Source organism: Sebastes umbrosus, chromosome 11, assembly GCF_015220745.1.
Source record: "Sebastes umbrosus isolate fSebUmb1 chromosome 11, fSebUmb1.pri, whole genome shotgun sequence".
Taxonomy (NCBI): domain Eukaryota; kingdom Metazoa; phylum Chordata; class Actinopteri; order Perciformes; family Sebastidae; genus Sebastes; species Sebastes umbrosus.
Window position 1 is genome coordinate 12,136,772 of NC_051279.1, and position 18,220 is coordinate 12,154,991.

Sequence of the window (18,220 nt, forward strand, 5' to 3'; positions counted from 1 at the left end):
GAAATGTGTGTGTCATTCTTCAGATATCTAGATATCAATATCAATTATAAACTTGACCTTTGTGGGGCGTTTTGAAGAAATGTGACCTTTGTTTTGACAGGAAATGACTTTTTTATTATTAGGCTGCAATGAGTAATAACTCATGCACTAATAGGATAAAGCCTACGTTTGTAAAAAAAAAATCTAAACTGTAAGAATTCAATCTGTCCTTATTGTAAATGCAGCACTTTAAAGTAGACACAAACTATTCAAAGTACTGCAAAGCTCTGTGAGACTTCACAAATGCAAATCTTATCTCACATTTTCATGCTCCAGCCAAGTTTTACAGCTGATTAGCACTTGTGTGGGCACCGAGAAGAACTATTCACTCTGCATTATCAGTCAAAACAGCCAAAAGGCATCGTTAAGGCCTTGATCCCAACGGCCCCTCTCTAATACAGGAAGCTACGACCCAGACCACTGAGAGGAGGGAGGTGTTTTTTTTTACTCTCACAAGTTTCTTTGAACAAGACACATCTTGCCTTAATTCCTGTAGTGAAAAACAGTAATTCAGTGTTGTTGTGATGTAGATAGGGGGTTGTTACTAGACTGTTGCTGCTGGTTAGATAAGCAGATCAGTGCCCGTGGAGATGAAAAGATGGCTCTCTCGTGTCGATGGGTCATAGTAAAGCTTCACTAAGGTAGATTTGTTGGAGAGCAATTGTACTGGACTGTAAAATACTGTAAGGCCAGGTGTATATATGTGTCAATTGAAAATGGGTGAATTTCGTATAGAAAGTGGCTTTGGTGAATTCCACAGGCCATATTTTTGTCTTTATCTCTGCAGTACAGTACTGGTTTCTGCAGTGAACTAGCACAATAATAGATGCTGGAGTGGTTGTCCTTTAATTGCTGTGGTGGATTATATGTATTTACGCAAGCACTGTACTTAAGAACAATTTTGAGATACTTGTAGTTTACTTGAGTACTTCAATTCTGTGCTACTTTATACTTCTACTCCACTTCATTTCAGGGGGAAATATTGTACTTTTTTACTTCACTACATTTAATAACAGCTATAGTTACTTTTCAGATTAAGATTTTACATCATTTCAGCATACATTTTTCCACCTCAACCAGCTATAACATTGAAGCACTGTTTACATATTAATGCGTCAATGATAATGGTCCAGCAATATAATCATAGAACACTGACATGGCCCTTTCTGACAAATTAATACTTTATTTTTGATACTTTGCATACATTTTGTTGATAACATTTTTGTACTTTTACTCAAGTGAAATTTCAAATGTAATTGAGTATTTCTATAGTGTGGTTTCACTACGTTTACCTAAGTAAATAACTTTAATACTTCGTCCACCACTGTGTAACGCATCATGCAACACTGGTTTGTCAGTGCCAATAGAAGAGGCTACACTGCCACCCTGTGGTGAAACTGTGACAGAGCACTGTAAGGGTTTGAGTGTGAATAAAAGATATCAGAATCGGTAAATAACATAAACATAGAAAGATATATTAAAATAATAATCAAGAAACAAATAGAAAATAGAAGAAAACAACAAAATAAATACCTTAAGAAATGTGCAAAATTGCCAAAGGAATGTACAAAGGTTCACAGTACGAAGTATACAAATTAGGGCTGTCAATCAATTAAAATATTTGATCGTGATTAATCGCATGATTGTTCATAGTTAATCGCGTGATGGATTTCTTTATTTGTGTTTTTGTCTGCGCTCCTCTTTTCTGGTTTGAGGTGAGCAGGGTTGTTTTTACTTGAAAAACCACACAGTACTGAAGAAGCAGATAAACTGAGTTTTGATTGTAAAACTCTTAATAAATAATGTATTTATTACTCAGCTTTTACTTTGATTGTTGCTTGTGTAAGTTTTCACAGGCTTTAAGGGTACAATGAGACCACAGGAGATCTTTATATCTCCAAAAAGACAGTCGGTTGTATAGTGTTTCCCATTTTCTAGGAATAAAGGTGCTTTAATCCAATACAAAAAATCTTATTTTGAAGTATTTAAAACAATGGCACTACAGTTTGCGAAAGACATCATATCACTTTGTATGATATTGATTTAAGGTCAAATTTCAGTATAATTAAATGTACAAAAGGAGTGTTAGAACACGTGTGTTAAATCTGTTAAATCTAATGCATGCATGAGAGATGCCTGTCAACAAGAGTTTGATGTTTGCACAGATGTATGAAGCATATGAGGAACCCAGATACAAAATCAAGTTTATGTAATATTATATCACATAAACAGATATTCGATATCCTGACACCCCTTTCTATTTACTTTATGTATTTATTCTCACGCTCAACTGTTGTCCCTCGGCCTGATGTTAAAACTGGCCATTAAAATATAAAATAAACAGGATAAAAAGAAACAGGATAAAAAAGCTTAGAGGAGTAAGGCAGCATCATGCAAAGTAGGACATTACAAAAACAAGTTAAAACAATCTTCAGCATGCAGTCGGCACAAATAGTTAAAACATGACAACATAAAATCACATTATAGGACAGAGGGTGTCATATCCTGTACAGACTGTAAAGCCCCCTGAAGCAAATTTGTGATTTAGGGCTATATAATTACAATTGACTTTACTAGAAGACAGCACAAGAAGACAATCAGCACAAGCATTAAAAAAAAAACAACATCATAAAATCCCATTATATAACAGAAGACAGGTAAAACCAGAAGGGACACAATCTGACAAACACAGACAAAACGGTGAGCGGACAGGGCGGGCATGCAGTGACGAGGTATGATTCATGTCTGGTATGAAGAATTTTCCAACTGGGAAGCTGTCCGGACGAAAAAGGTTTTCCTCCTTGGGACAGCTATGTCCCCTCTTACTGGTTAATCCACTGGTTCCCAACCTGAAGGTCCCGGCCCCCATTAGGGGTCGCCAAATCATTACAGGAGTCGCGAGGCCTTCTTGTTTTTAAGGTGTGTAAAACAACTTTTTGAAAAAGAAATATACAGTTGGCCTATATCTCAGCATTTCACTAATTTCTGTGAAAAACTAAACTGTTATTTTTAAAGTTTGGATTATTATTTAAAATATAAACTTAGATCAAATCTCAAAGAATAAGGGCACAGTGAAGACCTGAACACAAAGGTATATTTAAAGACCCTTCGCTCTCTGCTAAACAGCCTCGTCCTGCATTAGAAACATATGCAGTTAAAACAACTAAAGAGTTGATAGAACAATGGCCAAGCGTCAGGGAGAAGAAAACACTGAATTTGTCAAAAGTCTATTAATTAAGAAAAAAAATACACAATACAGAGAATTGCATTAAAAGTTCCTAAAAATAACATGAAAACTCATCTCTGATGAAATATTCACAGGAAATAATTTGCTAAAAATTCATCCAAATTGCTTGTTTTTCACAAACTTCCTGCCATTATTGTGTTCACTGTTCACTGGGTTAATTGTACAGTTTATCAATTCACATTATCAGAATATAATATTAAATATCCATAATATATGTCACTTAGTCAGGGGTCCTCAGTTTAATCAAAAGGGGGTCCCTTAAGGAAAAAGTTTGGGAACCACTGGGTTAATCTATCCCCATCAGAATTTTGAATATTAAACAAGCATTGTGAAATTTGATAAGATTTTCCCAGCAAAGGAGACCATATCTAGGAAGCATATAACAGTGATTGTAGCTTTTAGGAGGGCTTGTTTATATTCAGATTGTACTTTAGTATTGTATCTGTGGTAAGAGACCAAGTGGTTGTACAGTATGTTATAACAATAAATAACAATAACAATAACAATATGTTGAATTTTGTTTGTGCAACAACCTGCTTAACTTGTTTTTTGAAGTCCAGAGTTAAAATGACACCAAGGTATTTGGACTGGAAACTCCTTGAAGCTTCTCACCATCTAAATATGTGAACATAACCTTTTCTGTTCCTCCCACTCCTCTCACATGTCATTCACTTTGAATGAGAAAAAAAAGGTGACTAGAGTTCGCAAGCAAAATGTTTTGGCGTCCTGGAAACGCCCCTCTTTATCAGCTCTGCAAACTTAACATTGTTTGTTCAGCTTGGTACTTCATGAACTTTTTTAATTATATTATAATTGCTTATAAATAGGGCTGCACAATTTTGAAGAAATATATAATTGCGATTATTTTTGACTGATAGTGGAATTGCCATATGATATGCAATATTAGAGGGAATGATCATTTTTACGTCATTACTCTTCATTGAAAACTGTTAAAGTGATCATAGTGTGATTTTTGCAGGGATCTGTACAATACAAATATGTTTTCTTAAGTCTATAGAATATGATGTATAGAACAGGACATCTCTGCAGCACAATACTTAATTTAAAATGGTATTTTGACACACATTTTGCTTCCTGCGATTTGAAAATTGCTGAAGGCCATGTTGCCATCTCAATAAAATTTCCATTAATAATGCACGCCTAGTTATAAACATGATTTTGTTGTTTATGTTTCAGAAGTTTACACTGGGTTTTCATGTGCTCTATATCTGTGATTAGTCTATTTAGATGTATGTTATTGGAGTTGTATAAGACTGTTTACCTATTTAGTAGAATAAATACTGTACATTTATTTGCCTGTTAATTGTTTTTTAGCTATCAAAAGCAATTTATTTTTGTTCATGTATAGCCCATGCAATTGAAAAAAAACAAACACAAAAATATATTTAAAGAGAAAAAAACAACAAGTCCAATGTAAGGAACTTCACTGGAAATATCAGATGAGTTCTGCACATGTAAACAGCGTTTTTCACAGAAGACGTCTTGATTTGTCACAGTAGGAAAAGCACAGGTGTAAATAATGACATTATTGATGGCTCAATTCCATTTATCTGCTTTGATTTCAGGGTCCTGGTACCGTGCATGTTGTTAACAACACAGCATAGTGTGAGCTGTGCTTGGTTTCCTACTGTCCTAAAGTGGCAGTAAGTCCTCATTTCATATAAATAATGCTAAAAACACAGAACATCTCCCTCTCACTCACATCTGAACTGTCACAAGAGTCTCTAAAAAAAACTAGGAGACACATAGCGTAGCCTGCATACATACAAATATACATATATGCAAATACACAAAAAAAAATAACCCCCTCCATGTGGAATAATGGCATTTCTGGATCTGAAATCATAATTTCATATAGAAATATATAAAAAATCAAAGTAAAAATCAAAGGAATTGGTGAGAAAAAAGCATTGCAGTTCCACTGTGTGATGAGAGTTCACTGGGACATCTGAATATGGCCATCATTAATGTTATTAGTCACACCTGTGCTTTTCCTACTGTGACAAGTCAAAATGTCTGCTGTTGAAAAAGGTCAATGTAGCAGGAAGTATAGGTGGAAATGGGCCGCATGGTATAAATACTGAGGGGGGTGATTGCGTACTGAGGAACGTCAGCGACGGTTAGTACTTAAATAACCCAGACTTCCCCTTAAATCTTCCCTTAAGTAACATTGACACACAGTAGATACCCTGGATATTTTAATTAACTGCTTGTTCATTCAACCTATATAATGCTGATGTTTTAAAGACTGCGCTCTTACATCAAATGGAACATATATCTTTCCATGTTTCCATGTAACTTGGCCTGAAATTTGGTATCTTTGTAAATTTTATGACCTGTAAATAAAATATTATTTTTATATTACACGCTTTCTGTAATAAATTGTACAATAATCCAGCTGTGTAATACTCACAGTTGTCATTAATACTGCATTTATACTGCACTTTTCAAGAAATATTCATAGTTAAATTCTTATTCATACTAATCTTGCATTTATATTTAACATCATAGATCTCACTTTTGATCCGAATTTTGTATTTACTTATTTACACTGTGGTTATATATTGTATGTGTTTGATGCACAGATTTCTTATATTTCTAATTTCTTCTATTATTATTATTTATATTCTCTACATATATTGTATATTTAAGTGTTTTTACATTTTAAATATTCCTTTATTTTTATTTCTCTTATATTTCTTTATGCTTTTGTATAAGAGCAACTGTAACGTCCCAATTTCACCCCAGGGGATCAATAAAGTATTATATATGTGACTCTCATGCACACCGACGATAAGGGAACCTGCTTAAACCAGCTATAAGAGAGGCAGCTGACAGACAAATATTGAGGGGGTGAAAAAACAAAATGTAAATGAATATGTTGAAAGGTACATACTGTATACCGGCTCACAGGAGACTGTATGCCAAAGAATGTGGAAAAGTCTGTTTTACAAAACCAGTAACACCTCCTTCGTCCTCTGACATTATGGGAAACGGTACAACCACCATCATTCCATCGTACCAGTTCTGTCTAGACTAATGTCTAAAACACAAATAGTACATTTACTCAAGTACTGTGCTTAAGTACTAGTTCAAGGTACTTGTACTTTACTTGAGGCAAATGCTGTACTTTCCACTCTGTTATATTTGATTTGAATTTTTCATACCCTTCCTGTCCAGTGAAAACCATGTATCTCCAAATTTACTGATTTTAAATTTGAATTTGTCTGATAAATGGAAGGAAACTGAACTAGTATTTACTCAAAATAATCTTCAAAAGAGCTGCATTTGATAATTCTACTTCTATATGTTGGTATGAGGGCTGTCAATCAATTAAAATATTTAATTAATTATTATTTAATTTAATGGGAAATTAATCGCATAGGTGATTAAAATGTCTTATTCAGCTTTCAGTTGTACGTAGCTCCACTCTATTGTGTCACTTCTGGTTGCAAATAACCGAGATGGCTACAGCCAAAATGACGAATTCAAGGCTTCAAAACTGCAGTCCACAAACCAATGGGTGACGTCACGGTGACTACGTCCACTTCTTATATACAATCTTTGGCCACAACTGGAATTGGAAGCCATTATATTTTGTGCAGACATTCATGGTCCCCAGAGTGAACCCTACAGACTTTGGTGACGTCCTGACTTTTCCTCAAATGCCACCATGAGGACCACATTTGTGATTTTGAGTGAAATGTCTCGACAACTGCTGCATAGTGAAACGTAGTGTAGAACGTAGAACTTTTAACACCAATTAACTTGTCCGTGTCTACTGCATTAATGCATGACAGAGTTCCATTTACTGTGAAGTCTAATTACACAGCGAGACACCCAACAATAATTAAAAAGTGAATACACGACCGTGCATAAAAATGATGCTCAAATTAATAGATCAACAACTGAGACAGCATGTTGCAAGTTTAAGAGTGTAGACTGTTCTCTGGCAGTAAAAGAAATTCCCAAGGCCCTTTGTGCACAAAACTCTGATATCTCTATACTGATACTGACAAACTGCATTGCAACCGACAGCAAGTATTTGGAAGGAATCCAAATAATGTTGCAGGACGACTTTCGTATAAGCCTTAAAACTATGTGGGTTGTCGTACCCACTTAAAACTCTGCTGTTGCAGCTGAAGCTTCTCATGTGCAGCTGAGGAGCAGATAAGTCGGCTAGCAGAAGGTAAACACAGATGAACATTTTCTATCTATCTCTTCAAAGTGGCAATCCTAAAGATTTCAGTCCTGGCTGACGTAGAATTCCTATTTGAGTGAAAACAATAGAATTGTGCTCGGAGTTTAGTAGTCCAGAGTCTTTTTGTTGATACATGCATAGATATACGTTTTATATCTGTGGATATATGAGCATTGAAATAGAATAGAAAATTATATTTCTATGTAAGTGAGCTTCAAGTTTTCAGAATTGTTTTTTTTTTTTGTATACAACAGCATTTTCCCAGTTCATAATACTGCACATATATGAATATTGCAATACTTTCATCAGTGGGCCATAGGCTCAATCACCACTATGTTACCTCATTTGGATATAGATAGTGGCTTAACAGAGATTTATTTAAATGAAAATCTTTGAGATTGCCAGGAAAAATGTAATGTATAGTTGCTTTATTGTGTTAAAGTTACAGCGTATACATGTATCTTTGAATTTTTCATGCTTCTTCATATAATCTCTAATAATTGTATGATTAAAGTTCGGTCCAAGACGCACTACAAGGATGAAAGGCTACATTTTCCTTGTCCTGACCTTGGCAATTTCATCAGCATTCTCCCGAGGCCCAGTAAGAGTTTATTTATTGTTGTACTTTCTGTCAAATTATGACGTATTTCACACTACAGATTTTCTAAAGTGTTTAATTACCTACAGTTTAATCAATTATTTATTCTTTTGCCATACTTTCTCTTACCGTGTTTATTGTTATGCACCAAAACATCAAGGCGAATTCCTTGGATGTGAAAACCTGGTAATAAACCTGTTTCTGATAACCAGCAAATAGAATACATTCATGTTTTTCTTGTATTTCATGTTGTATATCTGAGAATTTCAGCGCTATACTGTATATGTTGATGTGAAGATAATGTGTTATGTGTTAATGTGTACAGAATGGAGGACAGATAGTGGGTAAGTTGTATTATTTCAAATTCTTCATTTGATTTCATAAAATGAATTTAACGTAAAGATTATTTAATTAACCAATGCTACTTTATAAAGCAGCATCTCATCTGTTTTCGTAGATATCGGTGAAGACAAGAGCATTTCCGAAGCAAACAATGGTAAAGTTAATATCAATATTAAATGGGCCTTGTGGTGAGATTGTTTTATTGAGTTTATATTTGGCAGAGCACCTTTGTTGTGGATTCATGGTGCCGTTAACTATTAGTTATCGATTTCTCTGTTAAAAAAAACACTCACTTTTTATGCTTTATCTTAGGTTCAGTACATGATGATATTCTGAAGGTGAGTTTAGTATTTTGTAGTAAATTATTAAAATGATAAACATGCATGAATTATTTGTGTCACCCAATAAAAAAAATTATAAATCTCCTCAGCAACCGAACACAAGGAGTGCTGTTACTAATCAGGACAAGCTGTGGACATCTCCAGTCCCATATGTTTTGGATAAAGGCCTTGGTAAATATAATTTTTCCTGCATAACAACCCAGAATATTAATAATATATATATTTGGTGTTAGGGAGGAGCACACCTATGGGACACATTAGGTAGTTGGTGAAATCTGTTACATGATTGTACACCAGTCGGTGCAGTTCAAAAGGCATCAAATTGCTGGAGGCAGTCGGCACATATAGTCGGAGCCACATTGACGTGAACAAAGCTACTTGGCAAGTCAACATAGTTTCATGTCACCCAGTTATGCAAAACAACCCCCCATCCCTCCAACTGAATTTGTGAGAGCAGTGCCTCAGACTAATGTACACAAGCAAGAATACCTCATCTTTATATCGCATTTACATTGTCATTTCTTTGTCTTTCCTTATTACGCATTAGAGATGAATGCTAAAGGAGTGATCCTGAGAGCCTTTGACCAGTTCAGGTTGAAGTCATGCATTGACTTCAAACCAAGGGACTCTGAGGACTATTACCTTTTTATTCAAAAGTTAGACGGGTATGTTTTGTATTTTCCTTCATTTGTATGTTTTTCGTCCTTATCTTTCTTGTTTGCTAACTCCACATTAGTGCTACTAAGACTTGATCATTTTTGGCTTTCGGTATTTAAATGAGATTCTTGTGAGATTTATTATCGTCCGTGCACGTTTGATACGATTTTCCTGTTCATACACGGTTCCTACACACAGACTTTGAACTTGCTCTGCGTATGCTTTGATAAATGGTCGGGTCAGTTACATAAAGGTATAAATGTGATGAGCTGTTACTGATGAGTGCTTTTTCCCGTTTTAGATGTTATTCATTTTATGGGAAATTATCAACCATCGGACAGGAAGTCTCCATCGGGAGATTCTGTGATCAGATTTCCACTGTTGAACATGAGCTCCTCCATGCTTTAGGCTTCTTCCATGAACAGTCCAGATATGACAGAGATGATTATGTGACCATTGCATTCGAGAACATCGAACCAGGTCTCATTAAGACTTTCATCATAACATTTCTGTTCTCTATATGTGTTATGTCAAAACTCATTTTTGATGACAAAGCTAATTTATTCATTCTTAAATGAATAATTACATAATTCCAAAAACACTTATTAATGCCTTAAAGGTGCTAAATACGGGATTGGGAGCATTTCTATTGCTTCTCAACGGCAAAAGTGCTGACAGAGATAACAGGTTTTACCTGAAGGGGAAGCGGTGGGTGGGTGCTACGCTTTTGCAACAACGCCATCAGTCGGGACGGCGTTATCAGCTGTAACCGCCATATGAGATTAGTGCAGAGCAGCGGCCGTGAGCTAGCCAGTGGGGCATGCTCACACGCACTAACATGCACTTAAAGCACACGTGGCCAGTCCAGCGATGTCATCAAAGCACTGAGAAGCTCAGATAACAACACATAGAGGGAGAGTGACTTCGTTCTCTGCTCAGGTAGACATCACTCCACTGTATCTTTACACAGCAGATAGTTGTTTGCTGCTATATTAATGCTCTGAATATCGCATTTAGCACCTTTAATAATTAGTTAAAATTGTAAACAAGTTTCACAATGAATTTTTCTGTGTTGGTTCCCAATTTACTTTTCCACTTGTCAACTCTTATCATTTGGCATTTAAGACTGAAGAGATCAATGTGTTAATTTCTTCTAATTTTATTGTCTAATCAATGATTTTTTTGACACTGTATATTGTAATTGACGGCTTACTTTTATGTGTCATGTAGGTTTTGAGCAAAATTTTTTAGCAGAAACCAATGAAACCAGCACCAATCAGGGAACCTCATACGACTACATGTCAGTGATGCACTACAGCAAAAATGAATATTCCAATGGCAACGGGTCAACGGTTATCACCAAAGACCCCAAATTCCAGGATGTTATTGGTCAAAGCCTGGAAATGAGCCCCACTGATGTTCTGGAGCTGAACCTCCTCTACAAATGCAGTAAGTGTTTGGAGTTTAAAGGGACCAACCACTATTTATTCCAGTGACTTAAATCAGTCAGTTCAGTGTGAACACACAGAAAAGTAATTGTTTGCATTATCACACAGAGCCGGCCCTAAGCATAGGCAGGCTATGTTAATACTATTATTTGAAAATATTAAAAAAAAAAACACAACAACATAACTATTTAGCCTATTAAATAGGCCCTATTTTCTGGGTTGCCCGCAGCATCACTCTAGCTAATAAATAGCTTCTTTTAAGTGTGATCTGCGTAGCTTAACCATCTGAGACCCACAATAAACCCGTTTTTTGTCTTTTTTTTAGCGGGTACAGGGGATCTTTAGGAAGATAGAATCTCTGGATCTTTTGTCACATACAAGTGGTGTACATAATCTGAAAACTGGGGACCTGAAGATTAATTTGAGTTGCAGCTCAGCATTGTGTGTCAAGTTGTTCTAGTCATAAATCATAAATAAACATGAATTAATTACCTAATTAAAATAAATTGTGAAAGTGTATAAGGGCTTAGAACATTATTATAGAAGTTTATGATGTCCATTGCCATGCTCTATTATGTCATAAGTTGTTGCAGCAATTTGGGGGTTTTGGTACCATTTGTTACACAGTTTTGAAGCTAAATTTAAGCGTTTTGTTTTTTTTACCAATCGAGAATTGATCAAAATTATCAATAATCCCTCCAAAGTACCACATTAAGTCACCAAGACCGTGAGGAACACCATAGAAGAAGCCATGCTGTGATTTGGTTTCAAAGTCTTTTGACATTTTGAGATTTCTGCAAGAATTGAATTTTTCAGCAATTAGATGTTGAGCACTTCTGTTCTGGAAACTGCTCAGAAACCCCCTTATTGTCAATCTACCTAGGAAAGCCATACATCCTCTGAATGCTCTAGGTCTCTAGTTTGTGGCTGTAAAGTTTCACGAGGCTTTGATTATCCTAGAGGTCACCACAGGTCATTGTATACAGTTTGGTCAAATTTCAAAAAATGGTCTCACTATAATGAAATGGCTACTTTGGGGATTAACATCATCACACATGAATACAGTTGGGCTCATTGGATCCACAAGAGTCTCAGCTTTACATTGATACCCAATTTATGCAATTTCAAGACTGTTTAGGGACCCCAGTATGCAGAAATATTCAAACACATCATTTTTAAAATACGCGACAATAACACATTTATTTATTTAGTTTCAACCAGAGTAATCAGGGTCTAAATGTATCATTGCCTTCCAAAATGACCACTATGTACATTTTACTGATCTGGCTCCACGATCAACAGGTGGACATTGTTTGTTAGTACCTAACAAAATTGCTAAAAATGGCCATTATAATAATGATGATTCATATGCCCATTAGCCAGTCTGTCACCTCTATGGTTAAGGTTTGAAGCAGGTTTAGGTAACTGAATTACTTGGTTAAGGTTAGAAAGAGATTGGGGTCATGGTTAACCGAAGCCAGTGTTGACTGCTGGTAGGAGACAACCATCCACCCAAACTTCTCTCCCAGGAGTTTTTGCAGTGCTACAACATCAGGCTATTTGCAGACACAGACAGACAACACTCATCATTCACTAAACCACAAGAGGTCTTTTGACAAATAATAAACATTCAGTTAATTATAATAGTTCCTGAATGGAAGAACCTCAAGAGCAGGAATTTTTGAGGAAACTGTTGCCCAGGAAATAAAGCTTAAAGTCAAGGTTTGATATTTTGGGAAATGCGTTTTTTTCTTTCACTTTCCGTTGGCGAGTTAGATGAGAGGATCATGTCTGTCCGTTAAATAGGAAGCTACACCCAGCAGCTGGTTAGTAAACAGGGGAAAACCAGATCAATTACTACCTACAAAACCTATGCTTGAATTGCAGCTATAACACACTATCTACTGCTTTATCTTCTGTAGACTTTATTAAACTCACAATCTTTCACATATTGATTTGATAACCTCAAGTCAACTAATAGTCCTCAATCCTGTGTTCTTCATTCAACTCCACAGATTCAACCAGTGCATTTCAGATGTCCTGCAGCTTCTCTGAAGGAGACGTCTGTCACATGAACCGCTGCTCACACAGGGGCAGTGGCTGGGAAATGGTAACAGAAGTAAAGGGGCGTCCTTATTCTGACCACACCAATCTACCCAATGGCATGGGTGATTATGGTAAGATTTCAAATTTAAAAATTAAAATTTTGCAGTTCTTAAGTGCAAACAGTTTAACACTAGAACAACCAGGGGTCACTGTATAAACCGCCAACAGGTCAAATTTACCCGCTATTAGAATACATAGATTTCCAAGGTATAATGTTCATTTATTTATCATTCTACAATATGGGGTTGTAAAACGAAATGCTATAGTTGTAGTCCCTTTATGCTGCTCACAACACGAGTCACAATCAACCCAGGACACATCTCTCAGTCCTAAAACCTCCCCACCATCAGAATGCATTGAGCAAGTTTAAGGTCTGATATACAGTACATTCATAAATGTCTTACTCTTGTCCATAGTGAAGGTTAGCCTATGATATATGACGCAGCTCTATTACACAGTAATAGACAAAAGGTGTTGCCATAGCAACATAGAATGTTTATCTAAACGTACAAAATGAATTGGGCGAAAATGACTGCATTCTCTATAGGGGTCAATTTCACCCACTGCCACTTATAGCAGGGGTCAGCAACCTGCGGCTCCGGAGCCTCTTTAGTCCCTCTCCAGTGGCTCCCTGTGGATTTTTAAAAATGGAAATGAATAACTGTTTTTTGTTTACATTTTCATTTGTATTCATCATTGTTGTGGGTCTATGGTACGACGGAGTATCAGGGCCACAATGAGGGGAAAAAAACAAATCTGATATTTTGAGAGTAAAGTCATAATATTACAAGAATAAAGTCTTAATATTACAAGAATAAAGTCATAGGTTTACAAGAAAAAAAGTCGTAGTATTATGAGAATAAAATCATACGTTTAAGAGAAAAAAGTTGTAATATTATGAGAATAAAGTCATACGTTTAAGAGAAAAAAGTCGTAGTATTACGAGAATAAAGTCATACGTTTAAGAGAAAAAAGTCGTAATATTACAAGAATAAAGTCATAACTTTAAGAGAAAAAAGTCGTATTATTATGAGAATAAAGTCATACGTTTAAGAGGAAAAAAAGTCTCTTTTGACTGTAAAGATTGCTGACCCCTGACTTATAGGTATAAATGGCCTTTTTGAAAAAAAAAAAAAAATCTGGCTTTATCTTGACATTTTTTAACAACAGGGGGTGCTACATAACACACTCTTAGGAAAAGTCACAGACTCAGGGACTTGAATATTTTATTGAAACAAAGTTAGAGTACCATGAGCCACAATATTCCCTGTTCCTATCCAGCTGGGAACCTCTTGCATGTCATTCCCCATCTCTCTTTCCCCTCATTTCTTGTTAGCTTTGAACTGTTGGATATCTAATAAAGGCATAAAAGCCCCCACAAATAATAAGAAAAAAAACAAAGATGAATGAGACAAAATATATATCTGCATGTTTAGACAGATTTTTTTTTTTTTTACCAAAAAACTAAATTTTAAGTGGGTCTCACAACGTAAATCTCACCCATACAGTATATCATTTACTTATATTATATGTACCTTTTATGTAGATATGACATTTCAAGGTCCACCATAAGACATTTATTTTGGACAACAACATTCTAGGTAAGGGTGCAGGTTACTTCATGCATGCTAGCACAGCATCAGGTCAGGAGGGAGCCTCAGCCTGGCTGGAAACCCACAAGATGAGTCCTAAGAGGGAGTGCCATGTCCAGTGTCTCCAGTTCTACTTTTACCACAGTGGGAGCGAGTCAGACTGCCTCAACATCTGGATCAGAGAGTTTCAAGATGAAATGGATTTAAACGGAACCCGCCGCCTCATGGGACAGATCACTGGTAATGTCAACTTGCATGATTATCTGGTATCATCTGCTCTAAATGGTATTTAAAACTCAAATGTTTGAAAGCTATTCCTCATAGTGAACCCATTAATATTCAAGTAATGCAATTAAGTCATCACAAAACTCTTCCTCCAGGTCGACAAACATTTTTCTGGCAAATCAAGCATGTTTCCCTGAATGCCAGCAAGCAATTCCAGGTGGAGTTTGAGGTTCGTAAAGGAGCAGGAAGCTCTTCAGGCGGCTTCTCAATCGATGACATCAATCTGTCTGAGCTCGAATGTCCACATGTAGTCATGCAGGTTAATAATTTTGAGGACTATCGGAAAAATAGTCAATCCAATATATATAGCCAACGACACTACTCCAGAGGGGGCTATGCTTACGCGGTTGGGGTTGGGCCGTCCAGAACATCTTTTGGACTGTTTGCACAGCTCTTGTCTGGTGAAAATGATGACCAGCTGGAGTGGCCTGTCCCACAAAGGCAGGTGACCTTCCAAATGGTGGATCAGAACCCAAACATCCAGCTGCAGATGTCCAAGCAAAGGAGTATGACCAGTGACCTAGAAAAAGCCCGGGATGGTAAGTTTAAAAGAACATGAAGATATACAAACTAACACTAATTTTTGAATGAAAAGTCACCCCTTTAGCACACTATATGTAACAGTATTTACTCTGGTTATTTACCTTTAATGGTCTATATGCTTTCTATAAACAGGTAGCTATCTATGGGGCAATCCTCGTGATGGTGGAAATACATACGTAGGTGCCAATGATGAAACCATTTATGAAGGACCTCTCCTTGGCCGAAGCTATTTTTCCAACTTGGAAGAAATGAAATCCAGAGACTTCCTCAAGGGAGGGAATGCTGTTTTCGTCTTCAACTTCCAAGGCAGGCTGCTTAAAATGTTTATACTGTTTAACTTGACTGTTTAATTGATCTGCTTTGAATTCTACAACAAACGTATTTGAAACATTACTTTACAACTAAGGTGAAGTTTTGTCGTACATCATTACTGAAACTTTCTTCTTTGGCTAGATATCACTCCTCTTGTTAATGGAAGTACTGTACCGTGTCCTCAAATGGGACCAGTGAAGATTACACATCCTCCTAGAGATCTGGATAACGGCCCATGCTCAACACGGTAGGACGTTGTGTAATGAAATTAAGTACATTTTCAGCACTGAAACAACTTCTCATTTTACAACTGAATTTTTTGATTTTAATATACCTTTCTGCTTATGCATTTACTAGGACCTTTCCCACCTACCCTCCACCACCTCCTAAAACCTCCATCCACCCACCTCCTAAACCCACCATCCACCCACCTCCTAAAACTTCCATCCACCAACCTCCTAAACCCACCATCCGTCCACTTCCTAGAACAACAGATGACGACAGGTAACAGATTTACTCACATGTTACACTTGCACTAATTTGTTAGCTGTAAAAGCAGTGGGCTTGAAAAGCTTTATTTCCTGTTGGGGCTAATCGACTTGTTACATAAACAGAAAATTGCAATGTAAAGAAGGCTGCAATGATTAAATATAAATTACAACACATTGCAGAATAACAGTGAGATCAGTGCTCAGTGTGTTCTTTGCAACAGCCACTAGTAACTTGAAGGCTACACAAACAAATTTCTCCTAGAAACCAACAGCCTTTGTAGCTATAGGTGTGCTTTTTCAAAGCACTATGAGGCATATGTCAAAAATCCTCTGTTTTATATTAATTAATAATCTATTCCTTTCTTCTTGCTGCAGCATTTTTGGCATCTCTGCTGGTTTGGTTTGTTCTCCTGTCCTCACCCTGCTGCTCGCATTGATGCTTTTGATACCTTGATGTGCGTCTCCTCCCGTGCACATCCAGCCCGTTCTCATTCCCATGGCGTCAAATGCTGATGTTTTGTCACGGCCGTTGGCGTTCGATACTGACGCAAACGTTTTTACAATCAGCTGTTCGTTTGTGTCCCGTGTTTACAACGTTCAGTGTCATTTTCACTGTACAAACGTAGTAATTTTAAGCCCAACCACGTTGTTTTTTCCTAAACCTAACTAAGGTGGTTTTGTTGCCTGAACCTAAGTGTTTTAGTTTAATTTACAACATTAAGCATGTGTTTAGTGACGCCAAGGGGACTGACAAAGCATCAATATATGACAAGTTGGGATGAGAACGTGTTGGCACGTCCCACCTCTGCACATGGACCAGTATATTTGCCACTGGCGGAGTAATTCAGCAGTTTTTACTTTTTATTCATTTTTTGTTGTTGTGTCTGTTGTAATAGGTGACTAACAAAAAGAAAGATGCAATGCAATGGTATATCAGGGGTAATTGTTGAGTTACAATTTAGCAGCTTAAGAATTAATTGAATGTCTCTACTACTGTGGTGTTTGGTGCTGTGATCATATATTTGTTGGTATTTGTCTTTTGTGGGTTGATCTTAAAATAGTACTTTGATTTATTATAGTATTGTACTCCTTTGAGGAAAAGGAAAAAAAATAAGCTTCACTGCTTTTATAACTGGGTAGTAAAAAGGAGAGGTTGCTGTGAGACAGATTAAGATTAAGAACGAATACGGTTTACGTTATGATGTGGAATTGTCTATCAAGCTGTCCGTGTACACTGGTTCTTGATAAACAAGAATAGCATACTTGTGAATTAAAGAAAATGTATTCAACAACATGGTTTTGTTTGTGGTCATCAGACAATGCCTATTAGTATTTTGGATTGGATTGCACAGGAAGTATGTAGAAAATACAAACTTTCCGGATGGAAGGTAGTCTTCTTTGCAACTTAAAAGGCGAGAAAAAACAATGTCAGGTGGGTGTTAAATATTTGAAAAAACGTGACTTGAGTCAAGGAAACAGTATAATCCGTTAAAGTAATACAAATCATGTCAAATCATAGATGACAGAGTGTTCTGTGTAAATTACAGTGTTGATTAAAACAGCATTAATTGACATGACTGACATGAGCACCTTCACCATTTGGTGTTTGTGTCCGCCTGATGAATAGATGTCCAATGTTCCCTCACTGTACTTTTAGCTCCGGTTTTAGTCTCCACTAATTCCAGAGAAAAGGTTAATTGCTCCATTATGCTCATCAGCTACTTGCAAACTTTGTCTGTCTGATGTCAGGTAATACTCAGTGGGTTTGTCACAGCTGTTTTGCTGAAAACAGCTGTCTGCTGCATCTGGATTCTCTGTAGGTTCACCTCTAGGTGACCCCTTTCACATTATTCTTATTATATTAAGTAACTATGCTATGACTTTTTCAACATCCTATACTATGATTTTTTTGACATAAATATTATTTTCTTTCTTCGACAATTAGATGAAAAAAAAACAATATTTATCATATAATGAAGTTTACTAAACGGGTCAAA

The 18,220-nt window shown here is 36.4% G+C and overlaps 1 protein-coding gene across 7 annotated transcripts; it reads left to right on the forward strand.

The window, feature by feature from the left end:
• Positions 1-478: 478 nt before the first annotated feature.
• On the forward strand, positions 479-17,512 carry LOC119497692 (meprin A subunit beta-like). 7 transcript variants are annotated; one of them, XM_037786001.1, is made up of 19 exons: positions 479-680; positions 4,873-4,950; positions 7,447-7,496; positions 8,023-8,109; positions 8,432-8,450; positions 8,564-8,602; positions 8,761-8,786; positions 8,879-8,960; positions 9,337-9,454; positions 9,748-9,926; positions 10,677-10,895; positions 12,910-13,071; positions 14,602-14,832; positions 14,973-15,416; positions 15,553-15,726; positions 15,874-15,979; positions 16,090-16,137; positions 16,186-16,236; positions 16,599-17,512. In XM_037786001.1, the coding sequence occupies exons 4-19, from the start codon at positions 8,047-8,049 to the stop codon at positions 16,675-16,677; spliced, it is 2,040 nt and encodes a 679-aa protein (XP_037641929.1). In that variant the 5' UTR covers positions 479-680; positions 4,873-4,950; positions 7,447-7,496; positions 8,023-8,046; the 3' UTR covers positions 16,678-17,512. The 7 variants fall into 7 exon arrangements, with proteins under 7 accessions (XP_037641929.1, XP_037641927.1, XP_037641930.1 ...); XM_037785999.1 differs by having other exon boundaries at positions 16,090-16,236; XM_037786000.1 differs by lacking the exon at positions 479-680 and adding an exon at positions 2,556-2,958 and having other exon boundaries at positions 16,090-16,236.
• Positions 17,513-18,220: the final 708 nt, after the last annotated feature.

Bases quoted from the DNA above. Each gene is read 5' to 3' on its own strand.
- LOC119497692 (XM_037785999.1), top strand. From the start codon at position 8,047: ATGAAAGGCTACATTTTCCTTGTCCTGACCTTGGCAATTTCATCAGCA. The intron at 15,417-15,552 runs GTAAGTTTAAAA...TTCTATAAACAG, and splicing joins CCTAGAAAAAGCCCGGGATG to GTAGCTATCTATGGGGCAAT. The intron at 15,727-15,873 runs GCAGGCTGCTTA...TTCTTTGGCTAG, and splicing joins TTTCGTCTTCAACTTCCAAG to ATATCACTCCTCTTGTTAAT.